We start from the raw sequence: 20141 nt of genomic DNA on the forward strand, positions 1-20141 counted from the left end.
GAATGTATGAATGTTCATACCAAGTGGGATACATAGGGATTCTTCAGGGCCCCATGTGAGTTCAGGTCAGGCCAACAAATATATTTTTGAACCAAACTTAAGAAAAAAGTTTTGATTTTCAGAGATATCTAGATTTCAGAATCACAGATAAGAGATTATAGATCTGTCTTTGTAAAAAAATTCCATCATTTTCTAAAACACTGATCAAATTAATCATGCAGAAAACAAATTAGACCCCAACTTGGTCCAAGTAACTCTACCATCTTTAAGTTTATTTAACTGCTTGTGTATGATCTCCTTATAGATTCTGATCTGCTATATTGTGCTAGGTAGATTTGTTTGTGGAAGAAAAGGTTGAATCCGAGTGACTTTTACCTGTGTATGTGAAAAAGGAAGTAGTTCGTCGTCCTGCTCATCCTGGAGATATGAGGGTCAGTGCTGAACACAGAACTTGCTCTCTTGGTAATTAAGAACTTGGATATTGGGTAACTGGCCAATACATTCACTGGTGCCAGAAAATTTGGAGTACTATTTCATTTAGTTCTATGTTCTTTTTTTTTTTTTTTTGCCGTACGCGGGCCTCTCACTGTTGTGGCCTCTCCCGTCGCGGAGCACAGGCTCCGGACGCGCAGGCTCAGCGGCAATGGCTCACGGGCCCAGCTGCTCCGCGGCATGTGGGATCTTCCCGGACCGGGGCACGAACCCGTGTCCCCTGCATCAGCAGGCGGACTCTCAACCACTGTGCCACCAGGGAAGCCCTAGTTCTATGTTCTTAAAATCCATCAAATGTTTGCAATTGTTTTGTTGAGTATATTGTTATTTCTTAAGATAGTCTAGTTCTCAATGCAGTCTTAATTTAGCCATGATCAAAATGGTTTAAAAGGGGCACAACCAACCTCCCAGGCCAGCTGTTTTATAGTCTGTGAACTTAAGATGTTGTAGAGCAGTTAAGCTGGATTAATTACAGTTCAGAGGGCCATGTTGAGTTATTTATGATTGTTTTTTAAACATTCTGGAAAATGATAAATGAGCAAGTATTTTCTTCAGAACACATTGAGTTTGTCAGATTCTTGATTTATACCTTTTAGAACATGCTTTTATTTTTTGTAATTAGAATGAAAATATATAGTAATTGATCATAAAAATTATACTTATGAAGTATTTATGGGCTTTGTATGTTATATTGCTAACTATTTAAATAAATTGGTAAAACGAGACACTATAAACAATGTTTTCCTTTTACATTGTATATTTCCTCAAGAAGCTTAATTAAATCTCACTTGACTGTTCTGTGGGGAAGAGGTATACTTAGATGTAGAATCTGAGGCCTGGGCCATTTGGCTCATACATATTTGTATGTAAATTTTATAATGTCATCTAGGACTTTCCAGGAAAGAATAGAGTTTTTTACTCCTGTTACATTAGCGCAACAGTTATTAATGTTTTTCCATTTCTTGACTCATTGCCACAGGCTTACCTGGATTTTAAGCCATGACATAAATAAGACAGGTGGTAGGATTAGTGCCATTTCTGATGGAATAGACGTAACACTATCCCTTTTGTACCTACTGAAGAAAACGTACTGGAATGTCAGTGAGGGTGACGTTTGCTATGGATATAACTTTCAGTCTACCCTAGTAAAGTCATTTACAGATATTAAGAATCTCTTATTAGTATAATATACTATGATTAGTATTAGTAAGCTTGTACCTCACACTGAAAACGGTAAAATCACCATTAATAATAACAAAACATAAAATATAATAATGACAATATTTATTGAGCAGTTGCTGAGTGCTAGGCATGTGTTAAGTGCTTTGCATATCTGAACTCATTTAATCCTTATAACTGCACTATGAAGAAAGCATAATAATTATCTACTTTTACAGATGAGAAAACTCTGTAAAGGTATTTGGAGATCAAGTAAGTTAGCCCGAGTCACAGAAATGAGGCATTCTGGCTCGACTGTGTTTTATTACCTTCAACTTTATGTTCCCCACAAATACAGTAGCATCTCAACTCTCTGGGACTCAACTTTGAGCAACTTCATCTGTTTGGAACAAACCTGAGAACGTGGGAAGCAAGCAAAAACATTTCTGTAGTTGAAATAGGAGCAAAACTCTTTCTGAATGAGATTATGCATATTCAGCAGGCAATGAACTGCTAGACTGTGTCCTATCTTGGGTCCTTGAATAAAGGGTCTGGAGTCTGAACACTTCAGTGGAGTCCGAGGCTCACAGTATGATCATTAATGCTTCCACATTATTAAGTGAAACGAGTTTTAGTTTAGTGTTAGGAATTGAAGGCTAAAAACCTAATTGATTTTTTTTTTCTAATTGATTTTTATGCGCATCTCTCATGATTGGAAAAATACTGCTTGGAATGGGCACATATTTGTTTATCTAGAACTATTCATTTGCAGTGTTGATCTTAATATGTGAAGACAGCAAAATGCCATCTTGATTTTTTTCTTGTGGTTTGATTAAGAAGGTAAAGCTTAACTGTAAAATAAATTCCTTCTACTTTATTTGTCCTGTTTTCATTTTTCCTCTAGATCGTTCCTTTGATGTCCTCAAAAAATCCAAGCATCCCCCAACGTTCCTTGCTGCTGGCCGGCTTTCTGACATGCTGAATGGCGGTGATGAAGTCTATGCTAACTGCATGGTGATAGATCAGGTAAGGTGTGAGTGATGTTGCTAGGGGGATCTGCCCTCTTTTCAAAACCTGAGCATGTGAGAAATACATTCCGCATCGCTGTGTTCCTCTGAAAATTTCCGCCTAAGCGCAGCCCAGGTGATATTGCTGTGAAATCTTGCCATATGAGCATTTAATGTAGGTCCTTCCTTCAGAACACAGCACACCGTAGCTCCCACTGAGAGGCACTGTGGGAGGAGTCTTAGGACACCGTTCAAGGAGAAGAGTGTGAGGGCTCATCCATGAGGCCAAAACTGGAAATGACATTTGGGAGACCAATTTCTTCTCTGACCTGATTAAGCAGTATTCATATTCACATCCAGCAAACACTGAGAGCCAGAGCTTGATGTCAGCCCCGCGTGAAGCTGTCACACAAATTACTTGCCTAATCCTCACAACACACCTGTTAACGTGTACTTAGGTTATAGAGCCTTAATATTAAAACAGAATGGTGTCATGTTGTAGGGAAGCTGGAACCCTTTAGAGTTCTCCACCCATTCCCTGATAGAGATTTGTGAGTTAAAACTCATACAGGCGGATGGTTTGAATGTGCATCTACGTATGGATTTATTCTTTGATCTTTTCTCTAGCTCAGTGATCCTCAAATTTTAATATTTATAAAAATTAAAGTTTAGTTATAGATCTGAAAATTTCCGCATGCCCTAATTTATGAGAGACTTAAGGGAGTTTCAAGAGTAATTCTGACAGCACGCAATTCTGCTTTACCCCCTGGCTTTGAAACCTAATCCCTACATAAGAAACACTATATAGATGTTCATTGAGCAATAATCTGTTTTACCCTTTGTTGTTGTTATGTTAGTGTGCATATATTGAACCCTATTACTTACTGATGTTTTCTCTGATATAAACTATTTTCCTGTCTAGTAGGTCTCAAGTTCAGCCCATTGGTTGAATGTCTTTGCTTTTTCCTTTGGGTTATGAAACATTGTTACATTAAATGCATACTATAAATGGCATAGATCGGAATGATATTCAAAACGACAGAAGAACCAATAAATCAGAATGGACATCAGCTGTATATAACTGGTATAGTTTTTTTTTGGTGTAAAGCAGCTGAATGTCAGCCCTAGTTATAGAAATCTGGGTGAGACACAGAGTTTAGGACAAAGTGGGAGTTCTGGGGACAGTCTTTGAAGATACAGGGTAATTGGACTTACTCTGCTCTAGCCACATTCTGATTTTAATGGTTTTATTCTGTTGCCATATTTTCTCAGCGTTTAAATGAAATACATTTGAGTCCTTATATATATATATATATATTTTTTTTTTTTTTTTTCGTTCTGAACCTCAGTGAATACTACAGCACTTCCATTTACTTCAAGTAGCTAAAATTATACTTGACTGGACATTATGTGGGGGCAACCTGTGTCTTTATATGTTCTAAAATACATTAAAAATGCATAACTTCCCAAACCAAAGATGAAGTTAGGATACAATTTCTGTTTGGAAATACTTTGAGTGAGAGAAATATTGCTTTAATAATGTGAATCATACATTTAAAGAGAATACGAACAGCCTGATTGATAAACTGAAATGAGGAAGAGGATTGCTGAATTTGTGCCATGAAAACAAAACTCAAAATCTGGATACAAATCACAAAGTTCACTATATCGGTGTAGTATAGTTACATCATTTCTTTTACTGTTCCTGTGTCCATTTGAATAGCAAGGACAAAATGACGAGTCCAAAATCTGCATATCAAAAATAATTTTTAGCAATATCTGGAAAGAATTCTATCTAATTTTCTTCATCTCCGTCAACCTGGCACAGAAGCCTGAAAAGATCGCTAGCTTGTTTATGATGTTTCCCGTAAATTTTCAAGGTTATCAGCCTATCTAATGAGGAAACTCACATGACAAAAACTACTTTGAAAATTACTCTGTCAGGTAAACTACTTTGAAAAAACATTAATTTGGACATCATTTCAAGCCTGCATAATTCAGTACAAAGAATCCCTGTATATTCTTTATCAAAAAAATCTCCAAATTTTACCATATTTTACTCTATTATTCTAAGTATGTGTTGTGTGTGTGTACATGCAAATGCTTATGATATGTATATAAATAGTAAACATTTGGGAGTAAATTGAAAATATGGTGCCCTGTTACCCCTCAATCTTTCATGGTGTATTTTCCTAAAAGCATGGATATTCTCTTATTTAAGCACATATGGTTACCAAAATCAGGAAATCATCATTGACACAGTACTATTAGCTATCTACAGACCTTATTCAATTTTAGTCAATTGTCTCAATAATGTTCCTTGTAGCAAAAGAAAATTCAATAACATATCTTGCATTTAGTTGTTGTGTCTCTTTAGTCTCCTTTAAGCTGGGACAGTTCCTTAGTCTTTGTCTTTTGTGACATTGATAATTTTGAAGAATACAGACCAGGTTATTGTTTGTTTTCTTATTTTGTTTTTTGCTATACTGTCCTTTAATTTTGGTTTGACTTATATTTCCTTATGATTAGATTCAGGTTATGTGTGATTGGCAGGAATATTACAGAGGTGATGTCATGTTCTTCTCAGTGCATTGTATCAGGAGGCACATGACAATAATTTGTCCCATTACTGGTGATATCTTTGATCTACCAAATTTCTTTTCAGTAAAATTACTATTTTTTAAAAAAAATTATTGTGTATCTTGTGAGGAGTTAGTTTGAGTCTTACATATCCAGTACATATCCAGTTACTGATTTGACTCTCACTCACTAACATTCCTTGATTGTTTTTGCCTTAGTAAATTATTATTATGATGGTGGTTGATTTAGGGCCCTACATTTCCCCCTTTGCTTCTTTTCCCCTTCACTGTCTTATTTCTAAATGGTGTTACTCTCTTCGTTTTTGCTGTCTTCTCCTCCAGAAGTGATGCCTTTTGATGACCACCACCTCAGATCACCAGTACTTTTAAGCCCCTTCCTTAGAGCAAGCGCTTTGATCAACCGGGACTTTTTTTTTTCACACGGTCCAGAGGAAGCTGTACTTTCTCTTCCTGGTGATGATTTTAGATCAGTCTTAGGCCCTCCACTAGCTCCCTGCTTTCCCTACCATGCAGATTTTTCCAGGCTGCCCTTACTCTATGCAAAGGCTTATGGCAAGTATATGACAGGTTTCTTGCTGAGATTTGATGTTTATTATTTATAGGTAATTTAAAGTTTGGGGCATTGTCTGTCTTCTAGTTATGCTAAATCCATATGTCTTATGTAGCTTTATTTGGTTTTCTTTTGGTTTGGGAGACTCAGATTTATGTGACCACCACTAACTTAGTTACCCAGATTCCTATAAACTATTTTATAAGCTAAAATACCTACTCTTTAGTTTTTCTCTCAGGTATTTAAAACATTTCCCCTCTTTTGAGTCAGTGGTTCATAAAATGCTAAAAGCATAGTCAGTTTCTGGTTTTGTAATAAAGTTTATAAAATGCTCAGTCTTCTTCCTTTTGTGAATTATGGGATAGCAACCATGTGAACAAAAATATATCATGTAAGAATCCTCTGCTTACATAAAGCAAAACAAGAACAAACCAAAAAGGATAAATAAGTTGGCAGGTTTTTAAATTATGAAAACTTTATTCTTTGCTCAGCAAATATTTTTCTTTCAACTACCAGGTTGGTGATTTGGATATTAACTATATTAATATAGAGGGAATCACTGAAAACACTTGCCTTGAATCCATGGGTTCTACTCTGGGGCCTCAGAGCAGCAAGCCCATCCTTCCTACTGAAACCAGCGCTGGCACGTACCCACCAAATGAGAACACAGAAGTCACATCACACACCGAAGCCCAACCGTCTTTGATGTCACCATCTAGTTCATATGCTTCCAGTTTGAATCTTTCTTTTGGTCTTCATGGATTTGAAAAGGAACAAAGTCATCTAAAGAAAAGAAGGTAAGGTACTACATTCTAGAGGGAAAATATAGAAAATCAAAGAACCTTGTAGCAGGACTTAGAAAATTCTATTTTCTTATTGTTATTGTCCCCACCATTTTTATTTCTACATCAAAATTTGCCCCCTTTTAGGTTCTTATATTCCTCGCCTTGAAAGTAAGATACATAAGAAAAGTGACAAAAATACAATAGAGGAAAACCATGAGATACCATTTAATACTTACTAGATAAGCAAAAATTTTAAAGTGCAACACCATATTTTGGTGAAAATGCATACGATAGAAACTCCTGTGTACAGTTCATAGGAGTGAAAATTGTATAATAACTTTGGAAAACACTTTGGCATTTCCTTATAAAGTTGGATACGCATATATGTTATGACCCAGCAGTTTTACTTCTGTGTCCTAAGAGACATATGTAAGACTATTTATTGCAGTAGGAAATAGCCCAAATGGTGGGGAATGAAAAAAAGGAGCCACAAAATACTTCAGTTAGATTTCACTTTTATAAAGTGCAAAAGCAAACAATCTGTTAATATAGGGCATGTATAATGTGCTTAAGCAATAAGGAAATCACAAATGAGAATGAAGAGGATAAAAATCCCCCAATTTAAGATAGTTGTTACATTGAGTAGGCAATGTAGAGAATGAGAAGGAATAAAACAATGGTGTGGCCAATGTTCGTTTCAAGTTGAGTGGGCTCATGGGTGTTTGTTTTATTTTTATGCTCTGTAACTTATAGTTACCCTACACTGTTTCTTGTATGTGTAAAAATGTCACTAAAACAATAGTTTTATTGTATAGGATATGACTGTACATATTTATATATATCTGTGTGTGTGTATGTGTGTGTGTGACCCTGTACCTTTGTATTCACGTCTTATCCGTTCGTACTGTTGTCTGTTTTCTTTAGGGAATAGGCCCATTTTTACTGATTTCATTTTATCCTTCTCTCTACTTTCCTAAGGAAATTGCTTGTTTTCTCCTCATGCCTTAGACCTCTAATTATATGTCTAGTTTTACACATAAAATTATGAATCAAAATGAAAATAGAATGCACACACATATGTGTGTATATAAATATTTATCTGAATGAATATTCTACAGAGGCTTAATCAGAAAGGAGTGAAAGGGAGGGGAAGCAGCAGTCACTGGGTGCCAATCACTGGGCTCCACTTTGCACTGATATACAATAACTTGAGGTTATAAAACTTTAACAGATATCGGTACCAAGAGTAATGTCTGGTGCATAAATAATAAAAGATTTTCTCTAGATTTTTATTGTGTGAATTATGGTTTTAAAGATACTTGCATGGTCATGGCTGCAAATTGAACTGATGGGACATTTTGGGCTGTCCACAAATCTGCTTGGGACAAGAGGCTGACGGTCAAGGCAAGATTCTCCAGAGCTCTGCAGAGACAGATTGAACCATGTGATTAATGCATTCTGGCAGGATCTTTAAGATCTGTTGAGTTTGTGACCCAGATCTCAAGAGGTGAATAAGCTCTTTATAGGAGCTTCTCTAGCGAAAAGGAGGAAAAGCCACAGATGGGCTCTCTGTACTGCATATGCAAATATTCACAGGATATCTAAATTGTATCTTCTGATCATGGTCTTCTCTGGGACATTTAAACATCCCACTGCTGCAGATGGATTTGAATATAAGAAAAACTGTCCAGTTTGAGTAAAGGTAATTTGAAGCCTCTGTAAAAATGTCATAGCTCAGGTGTGGGGGGAGGGAATAAGGAGAGGATGATGATGTCTTATGAGAAAATGGTCCCTTCTGAATTTACCTCCTGTACATTCCGTCTCCTCTGAAAAATAAAGGAGTGAGGAGAAAGGACTTGAGTTCCCCAGAAAGCTCCATCTTGGCCCTGGCATGGCCGTGGGACCCTCCCTTCAGTGGGTGTCATGGTGGAAGACAAGGAACAATTGATAATGAACCCAAAGTGAAATGCACCCAATTCATTAATAAGTGAATTTATTCCCAGAGGCTGGGAACTTCTCATGAAGGAGAAATTTTGGGGCTCACAATAAAAACTGAGGGGAGAATAAGCAATGCAACATTTATTTTTAAAAATTATGTCACAAAAATTTGGTGATAAAAGACAAGTGTTTGTTTTAAAACTTACATTTTTTAAACCTTTTTTGTCTTACAAAGAATTCTTGAAAGAAAAAAAGAATTTCTTTTTCGTTTTAAAAACAAATCCTTGTAATACCATGAACCTTCCCCTCACACACACACATAAAATTTAAACAAATGTTACATTCCACATGTTATTTTATATATTCTGCTTTTTTCTATTCTATACTATTTGAAAAGAAAATGCTGGTCACAACCTATTGAATCTATTTCATATCCCACTAATGGGGTTTTGAAAAATGGTTATAAAATGAGAAACCTAGAGGTAACCCTGAAGGATATTATTATTCTAAATAATATTATTTGATACCAAATATCTTAGTTTAATAGCTTAACAAAGGAAAATAGTAGCCCAGTTTGAATGAATAGAAAAAGGAATGTTTTAAAGTATACTATAAAGAATAAAATAAAATACACTGTATTCATAGTGATGGAGAAATGCTGTATATAACTGGAAAGGCTTGTGTTAAAACACGATATTCTCGTAGGCAGCCAACCATTTGAACTAATTTTCATTAGTATGGCGATCAGAAGCTGAAAGACAAATGCAGAGGCACAAGACATCAGCAAATCTCCCCTCCACTCCCACCCCGGGTCTCTTTCTGATCATCACTGAACTAAGGAACCTACATAGCACCTTAAAATATCTGTAGTTACATTACTGTAAGAGTCAACGCATCAGCATTTACCAGAAAGGTTTTCTTAACTAAGCTTTAGTTTTTTTGTTTTTTTTTATGAGAAATAACTTTATGCTCTCCACCATCTTTAGGAGTTGAATTAAAGTGTGAAGTCCACCTCCAATTTGTCCTCTCCTCCCCAAGGTCAAGGTGGAGGCCCTCAATGAGTTCCCCAAGGAGAAAACCCCACGTTGGAAATCCTCAGTGGTGACGATCATGGCCTTTACTGCTGGGTTTGCTGGTGCCCAGGAGGGACCCTGAAATAGCTCAAGGATTAGAGATGAGTCTGAGTATTTGGATTAGAGACATATATGGTAGGATCTCTGTTCCAAATGCCATATAATTTATTGAGATTCAGTGGCCATTAAATAGCCTATGGTTTTTTAAGGAAAATAACCAAATTTGAAGTCTGTTTCTGGTTCTTTGTGTTTCAAAATCAAGATGGTTTATTGTGTTGTTATTAAAATTTTAACTCCAGAATTGTAACAACCAAAGAAAAAATACATTTAAAAATGCACTGTGCATTAACATGCCTGTGGAAGCCCTCGGCCTCAAAGTTTGAGTGGTTTAAAATGTAGATGGATGGAAGGAGCCAGGAATGTGCAAGGTCAAATTCTTGCCTTTTAATTTTATGGTTATCAAAGTTAAATGAGGAAAGAAAAGCAGTAGATAAGCAGAATCACCACCTGTTTCTGACATGTAAGTTTCATGGGAATCATTTTTTTAAATCTCTAAAAATGATAATTTAATGTGACATATTTGGAACCTCACTTGACTCGTGCCTGACCCATTTCTTGACACCAACTCTGGGATGAGATCTTTGCACGTCTCTCCTTGTTTTCTTACGTGTGCCTCCACCCTCCTGTGTTGTCCAGGGGTGAAAGAGGGAATGCCACGTGGTATTTTTCACATGCAAATTGCCCCAAAGGCCCTCCCCTGCCCCCCCCACCCCCCACCCCCGACAGCTCAGTGGCTCTGTTTTGTCTGTGTTTTTAATATTTGAAGGGTAGCTATTTGGGGCTTGTAATAATTATATTTACAAAGCAAAAATCGTGAGGATAGTACTAACTTGAACCAGCTTTTGTTTCTTAGAGCACTTGAAGTGGCTTTTGCTAGGTTGAAATGTTCATTTGGGGAAACATAAAATCTTGTTTAAAAAGAGGCTATTTGGGGGGAGAAAAAAACAATAAAAATCACTTAAGCATGAATTTTGTTAGATATTAAACGGGTGCCCATTGCAGCTGACGCCAATGAGAAAATCTGAATTCAGAGAAATAGAAACCCATGGCTCGGGACTTCCCCAGTGGCACAGTGGTTAAGAATCCGCCTGCCAGTGCAGGGGACACAGGTTTGAGTCCTGGTCCGGGAGGATCTCACATGCCATGGAGCAACTAAGCCTGTGCGCCACAACTACTGAGCCTGCGCTCTAGAGCCCGTGAGCTACAACTACTGAGCCTGCATGCCACAACTACTGAAGCCAGCACGCCTAGAGCCTGTGCTCCACAACAAGAGAAGCCACTGCAGTGAGAAGTCCGTGCACCACAAGGAAGAGTAGCCCCCGCTCGCTGCAACTAGAGAAAGCCCACAGCAGCAACAAAGACCCAACGCAGCCCAAAAAAAAAAAAAAAAAAAAAAAGAAACCCCTGGCTCTGTCTTACTTGGTGATTTAGTTGTTTGTTTACTTTGTGCTCCGTCCAGTTCCAGCCTTGATGCCCTGGATGCTGACAGTGAAGGAGAGGGGCATTCCGAGCGGTCGCGCATTTGCTACACTCCAGTGTCTCAGAGTTCCTCGAGAACTGGCATTCCTAGTGGGGATGAATTGGACTCTTTTGAGACCAACACTGAACCAGATTTTAATATCTCCAGGACTGAATCACTTTCTTTATCAAGTAGCCTGCAGCTGAAGGTATTCTTATTGGTATTAATTTGGTTTATCGTAAGCCTGAAAACTATGTTGTCTAAATCCACCCATCCCTGAAAGACAAATTATGTTATGGTCACATGTGTAAACTTTTTTTTTTTGAAGACCCGTGAGCTGCCTGAGCTTGCCTTTTTCCTCTCTCCCACTCTAATGTGTATAGTCCTTACTTACAATGGCTGATTTGTTTTCACGAATCACCAATACAGATAATCTTTCACATACTTGGAAAATTTTACCATTTTATACTGTGATTTCTGCCATCACCCCTTAAGCAATGGGAGAAAAGCTGGTAGTATGAAGTGAGTTTAAGTGATCAAACTTGTTTTGCACACATAAAATTTTAGTTGGCACTGGTGTTAAGGTAAATAATATTGCTAAGGCAGAGGTGACATTTGTTGAGCGTTCCTGGCTGCAAGGACTCATCTGGAACACCAGATGTCTCCTTTGTCAGTTTTTCCATAGGAGACAGCTTTTCTGTCATTGGCATTTTTGCACTGGAATTTCATTTTGTTGTGGTTTTTAAAAAGACTAAACTCTTCCAGTCTTGCAGAGAAAGCCCTTTTCTGTTTGGACCTATGTTTTCTTTTTGATTTCTGTTGTCCACTTGTTTTCTTTTTCAATCGAGTTTACTACTATGAAACAATGTGTGCTGTGCCCAAACGTCTCATACCACAAACATATGGTGGTTATGGTAATGCTTTATTTTTGTAGTGTTCTCTACGATATACAAAACATGCTTTTATATAAAATGTTTAATTTTCTCATAACTCACCTAGGATATAAGGGAGTACTTTTATTTTAATTTTTGATCAGTTGAAGTTCTGGAGAGATTAGATGTCCACATTGCCCAAGCTTGGTGATAGAGTCAGAACTCAAATCTAGGCCTTCTGACCCCGGATCCTGAATCCTCTTCCCTCAGCTCTGAGTCCTGTGGAGCTGTCATAATCTTCTGAACCTAAAGGTCATGTGATATTTCTGGATAATAAGAAATAGGTATGGTTGTTAATGTAGCTACTTCTCAGATTTGCATTTTGAATGGAACTGTGAAAAATTCATCATTACTTGGAATGAAAAGTAATTCTTTGTGAAACAGTTCCATGCTGTTCACTTTTAAGAAGAATCTGTCCTATAAAATATGTCTTGCCTTGCCTCTGTAATTACCCTGTGTAACTTTTTGCCAAAGAATTCTGGATAATTTTCAAAGTCCTGTTATGAAAAATGATTACCATGCATGACTTAAAGGCAGAGGGTGGTACTTGGCTAGGGCCCTTTGTGGCCAACTCACTGTTAGGGTTATAGGACAACTCGGGTTGGCCTTTCTGACATCCAGGCCCACTGGGTCTTTCCCAATAAGTAAGTCAGGGAGCCATGGCTTAAGACCTTTTGAAGCAAGATCAGGCTTCTGTTTTCAACTTTCCTCCAGGCTCTTCAACTAAACCGTAAGCCTAGGGCAACCATGTGCGTTCACTTAGGGAGAAAAAGAGAACAGTGCTTGTGAGGACAGTTGCTGATGGCTTAAGTTTAGTAACACATTTTGCACCACTTTCTTTCACCTGTAACCTTAAGTGGTATCTTAAAAATGGATGGGGGTGGGCATCAATCCTAAGGCCACTAGGCCTCTGTTGGATGGGATTTGGGTGCCGTAAATGGCTTTAGTGGCATTCTATTGTGCATTCATTTAAATTTTCTAGAACATGTAAGAAAAGCATTTTTTAAATTATCTATCCAGCTTGCATTTTTCATGTATGTTGCCAATATAATAATAGAAATAATAGGTAATTGGGAAAACAGGAAAAAAATAGCAGGTCATTTAAAAGAAATAAAGTTGAACATATATAAATAAGTGATAATTCAAGCAAAATCCCAGGAAGTGCTGGATGGAAGGTCTGTTGAAAGATGAGCACAGACTAGAAGGATTTGTGTAATGACCTGATGCATTCTTTCCTGGAGGCTGCAGCTAACATTACAAACTTGAATAGCCATTAGGAACTTTTAAAAACTTGTCATTTTAGGTGACTGTTCCTCTACCTTCTAATAATTATGTATAGAGATCAAAGTTAATATGGAATTTTGCTTAAATGCTACAGTTTAAAGTAACAAAAGTAAGTGACAACTCAGGTTAAAAAAAAAGTCAAACTCGTTGAATACGCAGAGAAAGTCATGTGACTTGATTTTTCACTTTTAACCAACATGGTTGGAATGTCATGATTGTATCCTAAAGTATATAGGAAATATAGACACTATTCCCAAAAGCTCAAGTTTACTAAAGCATTAAAAAGACAATAACATTTTTAAAGTTGTGAGAGGCAAACAGAAACAAATCATTAATAAGATTACCTCAGAAATGTTCAAGTTGAATCCTTTTTTTAAAGGTTCTGATTTTGATGATGAACACATACTTTCAAGTCTTCCATAGAATTTTTTTAAAACTTCGTTATGATTTCTTTTAGGAATCATTGTTTTCTGGAGTCCGCTCACGTTCTTATTCCTGCTCATCACCCAAAATTTCTTTAGGAAAAACTCGATTGATCCGTGACTTTACAGTGTGCAATTCAGCTGAAGGTAAGCATTAGTTACCATTTGGCTGTGAAAGCATTCTTTTCTAGAGTGGATTTTCAGTTAGTAAAAGTGCATAGTATGTAAGAGCAGCAGGCTAGTATTTTCAATTTCATTTTCACTATTGATTTTTCTAAGCTTAGCAAAATCCTTTTCTCATTGGATATCAGACAAGGTATAAATTTGATTTTGATGAAATCACAGATGTGTACACACCTCTCTGTTGCCTTATTTTTTTTTGAATAAAATGTTTTCCTCAAGGACAGTGTAAACTATGATTTATTCTAGGTTCTTTATTGTGAGGGCTTTAGAGAATTTTATTTAAGGAAGTTATAAAAGTTACTTTTGTCCTACATATAAATTGCTGAAATAATCCAATTCCTCACAGTTGCAAAAGCATTGCAAAATGGATTGTCTTCATTTCTTTATTTAACAAGGGACTTTAGAAAGTTAAAATAACAGAACATACTTGAAACGCAAGTAAATATATCTCAAACATTTTTTTGTGGCCTGCGTGAGCAATCAGAAATACAACTTTTATACAATAAAATTTTAATTGAAATATAGTATACCTACAGAAAGGGATGCATGTTATAAGCATGTAGCTTGATGAATTTTCAAAAGTGAATTGAGATCAATAAATAGAACAATTGTGGCAACTCAGAGCTGCCCTTGTAGCCCTTCTTAGCCGCTACCCCAATTTTCAACTTAATTCTGGAATGTAATTATTTAACACTTTCTGTGTACCATTTGTTATGTAATAATTACATTTAAAGCTGTATTTGGAAGTATTAATGTCAATCTGTAATACATAGCATTATAACAAATTTTTTGTCAATATATTAGATAATGCCTTATTTTGTCTGTTATCCTTAAGAGCCTTAGAAGACTCAGAAAGTGAGAGATGTGCTTAAGTATTCTCAATTTCCCAGCATAGAATATTTAAAATAGGATTTATTTTACTCCTTCTTTTCCTTTCCCTTTTTCTTATTCTTGCTTTGTTACATTGCCATTCTTTTGCATCCTTATGCCATGTGGAACAACAGTGAAAGCATAATCTTTGTGCTTGGACCTGCCATCCTAAAGCAATGTCCAATGTATGGAGATGTTCAATCAATATTTGTTGAATGAATGTAGCAGACAAAATACATAAAATACAAAAGAAGTGCTACAAGGCATTTTTTTTCCTTTTTCTTTCTGGGATGTCTTTTTGGAGAAAGAGAAAACAGGACTGATAATAAATGTCAGTTTTGATTTTTAGAATGGGAAGATGGAGAGAAAGGACCAAGAGAAAGAAAGGAGACAACTACCTTGAGGGGACAGGAGTAGAAGAGGATTGAATTTGCCCTGGATGTTTTTTCAATACCATAAGTCTTTCTAGCATCTCCGGGTCTCCCTAACCTTAGTTTAGGTTGGGATTCCTTTTAATGGCAGCTTTGACACCTTTTCACTGATAGGCTTAGAGATGGTGAATTAACTTTGTACTGTAACTATTTGGAAAACACTTTTAAGTCTTTGTGCAGTGTGCAAAATGGTGCCTTTGCCTTTATATCTGTAGTATCTCTGATTATTAAATTCCGACAGTTCTGATGTTTGAAATCTCAGACGACTGAGAGAAAAATGGATAGTTTATAAGGGGAAAGAGCCCTGATTTATGAATTCTTTAATGAATAAGGGAGGGTATTTTTGCTTTACATACATTCCTTAAATCTTCGCGTTTGAATTAGAAAGAATAAAAAGCTGAAATCAATTCCTTTGTTTTTTCTGTGAATAAAAGCTTGTCTTTAGACAGTATGTTTAAAAATAGGGCTATTGGATGAAGTTTGACACTCTCCAGGAGGTAAGTATTACAAACAGGCAATTTAGGTTGAGGCTACACACTAAATGTACAAAAATTCCAATGGATATTCCTCTATGGTAGCAAACATTTGGATTGGTATCATTTAGGTCAGTCAAAATCATAGGACTGTGAAGAATAAATTAGCTCTTAAGGAAGAAAAAATAATTTTAACTGTGTGTGTGTGATCAAAGCACAGGTGTGAAAGCTTGACTACTTCAAAGATGTATTCTAATGTTTCATTGTTTAATCTGCTTAATCAGAGGTAAATTGACATTTGTGTTGTTATAAATCCTCTCTCAATGAGTTTTGAATAGTTCTAAAAATTTTTTTCTATTTGAACAGAGTCCAAGTCTTCCTTCCTCAGTGGAAAATGCCCGTAAATGAGCTATTGATGTAATACAGATATACAGAGACAGGATAGTCTTTCAGTCCTTTTTTATACTTATTTGTGATGTCCTCTCTTTCTTGTCACTTTCAGAGGGTTACTTACGATCATTTATCATGCTTTTGTTGTTGTTTTTGAGGGGGCCAAGAGTACAATGGTGGCAACTTTATTATTTAATGCTTTTTATATATAAAACAAAATCCAATCCTATATTTCCCTTGGGTACATCATGGATTTAGATAGAAAGGAATATTCTCCATGTTAAAATGATAATTACAGCATCACCAAGATGGACAAAAGTGCTCTACACTTAAAAATTTGAGGAGTGAAGTGAATGTACTTTTGAAAATTATTGTGCACTGATGGATGGAATCCTGTTAGACTTTGTCCAATAGTCTGAGTCTGATTCTGTTACTTTATTAGCTTGATTATTTGGGATATATGGCTTATTCTCCTGACACCTCAGTCTGTATACAAAAAGGATAATGATTTCTGCCCATGACTTAATTTGAAGAATATTTAACGGCAATAAAATAAAAGTCTTCGAATTCTTCAGAGTAGGTTTTCTGTTACCTACGAGATAGTCTTGGGTTCAACATTGATATTTCCACATTTCAGGAGATATGTATTCATTAGTTTTCCCCTGTATATATCTGGCCTATCTCCCTTTGCAACCTAGTTTTGCCTCTTCACTCTTCCGGATTGTAACGGTAAAGGATTTGTCCCTGCTCTGTAGATGGTGTGCTCCACAGTGGCCGTTCCCTCCTTCAGTCTCTCTCACTGTCTAAATCAGTGTCTCTGCTCCATCCCTGTAGTAAGTACTCCGGTTTGGGAAACAAGATGGCGCTACGCTGCTTGCATGAGCCTGCCCCTTCTACCCAGCCACCCCAGTCCAATGGAGGAGGGGCTCTCCCTTTCTCATGAGCCACAAAGCACATCTCCGAACTGGCTGCTCTGTAAAGGCATTACAGCTACATTAAAATGGACTCTTCCTTAGGCTGGCCTTCAAGACTTTTCTTTTAAGCTTTGCTAAAAAGCCGCTAAGATATTTTTTGATTCTGTACGTTGGGGAATTAGTGTTACGAATAAGGGATGACGCTCTGGTGAGAAATATCCAGAAACATAGAACTGATTTTCTGCGTTTCTGAAAATGTTTGCTGCCCCTTGCTGAGGCTAACTTAGTTCACAAAATCATTAAATGTTTCCCTGTGTTGGCCTCCTCCCTGTTCTCTCCAAATTAGGGAAGGTGATAAAAATATCCAGAGCAATGCCCAAATAAAATGACTTTTTTCATTATTTTCTAACTGGTGGTATGTGTAACGATAATGTACGGTTGAGTGTGTGCACTTCAGACTAGCACACGACTGCTAGTTTGTCTGCCTTCGTTTTCATTTTATTGTTCTGTGTCTTGTAGAGCAAAGAGCTTACAGCTTACCGGAGCCACCAAGAGAAAAAAGGTATTTTAACCCTTCCAAATTTCCTCAGGGACTGCTTGATACATCTTTGGAAATGTGTGCACCTCATTTTTGATACCTGTTCAATAGTTTGTGAGACGTTTCTGCCTAATGGGTCTGCCTGAATCCTTTGTACCCTTTGTGATCTGTATGGGTGTAGGTTTGCCAGCTGTTCCTTTCAGTCCCCAGATGAACAGGCCTCAGGACCGCGGACAGAGTAGTCTGGGGTTATTTTCAAAGCCAAACACTTCCAATGTACAGCAGCATGCGGAGCAGTATGAGACCATCTGCTTTAGAAAGGTATCAGGTTCTCACTAGGTCTGTCCACTACGACAGAAGACTTATTGTGGTAACAGACCCCCGGGGTCAGTTTTAGAAAGTGCCTAAACATCTCTGCTGTCTGTTGTCGTAGAGTATCGCTTAGAAGTGTTAAGTGTGAAACAAAGAATAAATGATGCAGAAAGTGCTTTGAGCATTATGAGTTCTCTGATTAGTATGAAGATTTGAAAGCTGTATGCCTAAGCTGCTCTTTTCCCTAGAAGGTGAAACTGTCCTTAGAGTAAAACTCGGGCAGCTGACTAGCAACAGGCTGGATTGCTGCGCTCTGTTGGTCTTGAGAAACTAACTGCTCGTGAATCACACTGTGAAATAGCCCTGGGGTTATGTCAGAAATGGTATAAGTGCTTGGCTTTGAGAGACCATGGGAAAAGGAGGAAAATGGTTTTAATTTGGGTGCTATGAATGCTCAAACTCTGAAACCTTTTACTATATAGATCAAGAGGGATTATTTTGCTTTAAATCTTGGACTGAAAGGATGAAGAAGAAGGAAAAAAAAAAAATCTCCTTTTGCTCATTCCTATTTTTTGGAGACCAGAATAGAAATTCTGAAACGATAAAACAGGGGAAGACTAAGAATGCCCTTTGAGAATAAGCTGATGATAAAAGGACATCAGGGCAATGATGATGGTGACAGCGGGAGCAGCAGCAACTGACCGTTGTTGGGTGTTTTTATGTGCCTGGCACTGTTTTAGGCTGCTTACGTTTATTACTTCATTTAAGCGGTTTGTTGACTAAGTCTGGAATTGGTTCATCATTCTGGTCATCGTTCTGGTTAGAAGTCTTATCCTTGCTATCTTTTTAACAATTGGAGCAGTAATAGACTGATTGTAAGGATTTTTTAAAAATCAAAAATATTTTCCATTAAGAGAGGGATTTAAGACTGGAAGAGCCAATGTCAGAATGGGTTAAATGTTAGCCTATAAAATGTGTTAACTTGGATGAGGTGTATAGGGATGTATTGGATGGGATGAATATTTTTCTCATATTCCTCATTCTTGTTTTCTTCTTCCTGTTCTTGGGTCTGTCTTGGGTCTGCATCCCGAAAGCATCTGACTTTCTTAGTCATATCCCCTGGTGTATCTAGTAGAGTAGATATTCCATCTCCCCTACTATGTTCCTGATACCTTGTTGGATACACCAGTAAGGTCCCTGGCTAGACCTAATGCTTTGCTTTGGTCATGCTATAGACATTTGCTTGGGGGTTTGCCTTCTTTGGAATTCCCTTATTTATGTTGATCACTTCGTTTCTGGAAAAGAGTGCAGCCAGCTAAAAGGGGGGCTCACTCCAGACCTTGCAGGCTCATTCTTATAGGAGCAGGCACTTCATCTATCCCATCTTAGGATTATACGGTACAACTCAGTTATTTTATTGCCACCATCTATCTTAAATCTGATACATCTGTTACCTTTTATTTTTTTTAAGAAAATGAGAATCTGGCTGTTCAAAGTTGAAGTTTCACCTGCGTCAGTTTTCAATTTGGATAGTTGGAGCTTTTTAAATACTTAGATGCCCAGTTCTTTTAAAAAATAGGTTATAGATATAATACGTTAAGGATTAAGATATTGAGGCTATATCCATATTATTAAGATACTTAAAATATCTGTTTACCTATTGAAAAGGTAATGCCAAGAATCTCTGAAGAATGGGGCTTGTAAAACTTTATTGTGGGTAATTCCATTGGTCATCAAATTGATAACAGAGTTAGGCATTCTTGTTCTGGGATGTTGAAAGAGTTTAAGTAAATTTTTCCAGATTCTTATAAATTGAAAAGCTGTTTACATTCTGTTGTGAAATCAGTTGAGGATTTTTCCTTTCTGAGTTTTTCTCTAAAGTACCTAATTTTTACGTAAGTGAATACCACATAGTTAAATTAGATTTGAAACATGGAATCAACCAACCTTCTGCATCTGCCCAGAAGTTACACTGTGTTTCCCATTGTGATAATCTGAAAGTGGGTCATGTCTGTGATATTCACATGTCTACCAGGTTAGATGATTCAGAGTTTTTAATATTTAGTGTTTCAGTTTTTTTGTTTGTTTTGTTTACTTTGTCATCTCGGTTCTTGTCAACCTTTGGAATTAAAGATTAAGTGGTATGATTTTATGTCTTTTTTTAAAAATAAATTGCAGTGCATCTGTAGGTTTTAAATCAAAACTGTAACATTGTTCTTGATACAGTCTTCTGTAGCATAGGGAGTTGGGAGTAGAGTCTGGTAAACAGG

At 36.9% G+C, this 20141-nt stretch overlaps 1 protein-coding gene across 2 annotated transcripts in view; it reads left to right on the forward strand.

Annotated features, from left to right (window-relative positions):
• ARHGEF28 (Rho guanine nucleotide exchange factor 28) overlaps nt 1-20141 on the forward strand; it is a 309995-nt gene that overhangs the window by 194245 nt on the left and 95609 nt on the right. For both annotated transcript variants that reach the window (XM_029216894.1, XM_029216896.1), the window contains 5 exons: nt 2555-2676; nt 6324-6604; nt 11123-11330; nt 13796-13907; nt 17541-17583. In XM_029216894.1, coding sequence (XP_029072727.1) covers nt 2555-2676; nt 6324-6604; nt 11123-11330; nt 13796-13907; nt 17541-17583 — 766 coding nt within the window. The remainder of the gene's footprint in view (nt 1-2554; nt 2677-6323; nt 6605-11122; nt 11331-13795; nt 13908-17540; nt 17584-20141) is intronic.

This window comes from Monodon monoceros, unplaced genomic scaffold, assembly GCF_005190385.1.
Source record: "Monodon monoceros isolate NGI ecotype Baffin Bay Population unplaced genomic scaffold, NGI_Narwhal_1 Super_Scaffold_12, whole genome shotgun sequence".
In the NCBI taxonomy this organism is placed as follows: domain Eukaryota; kingdom Metazoa; phylum Chordata; class Mammalia; order Artiodactyla; family Monodontidae; genus Monodon; species Monodon monoceros.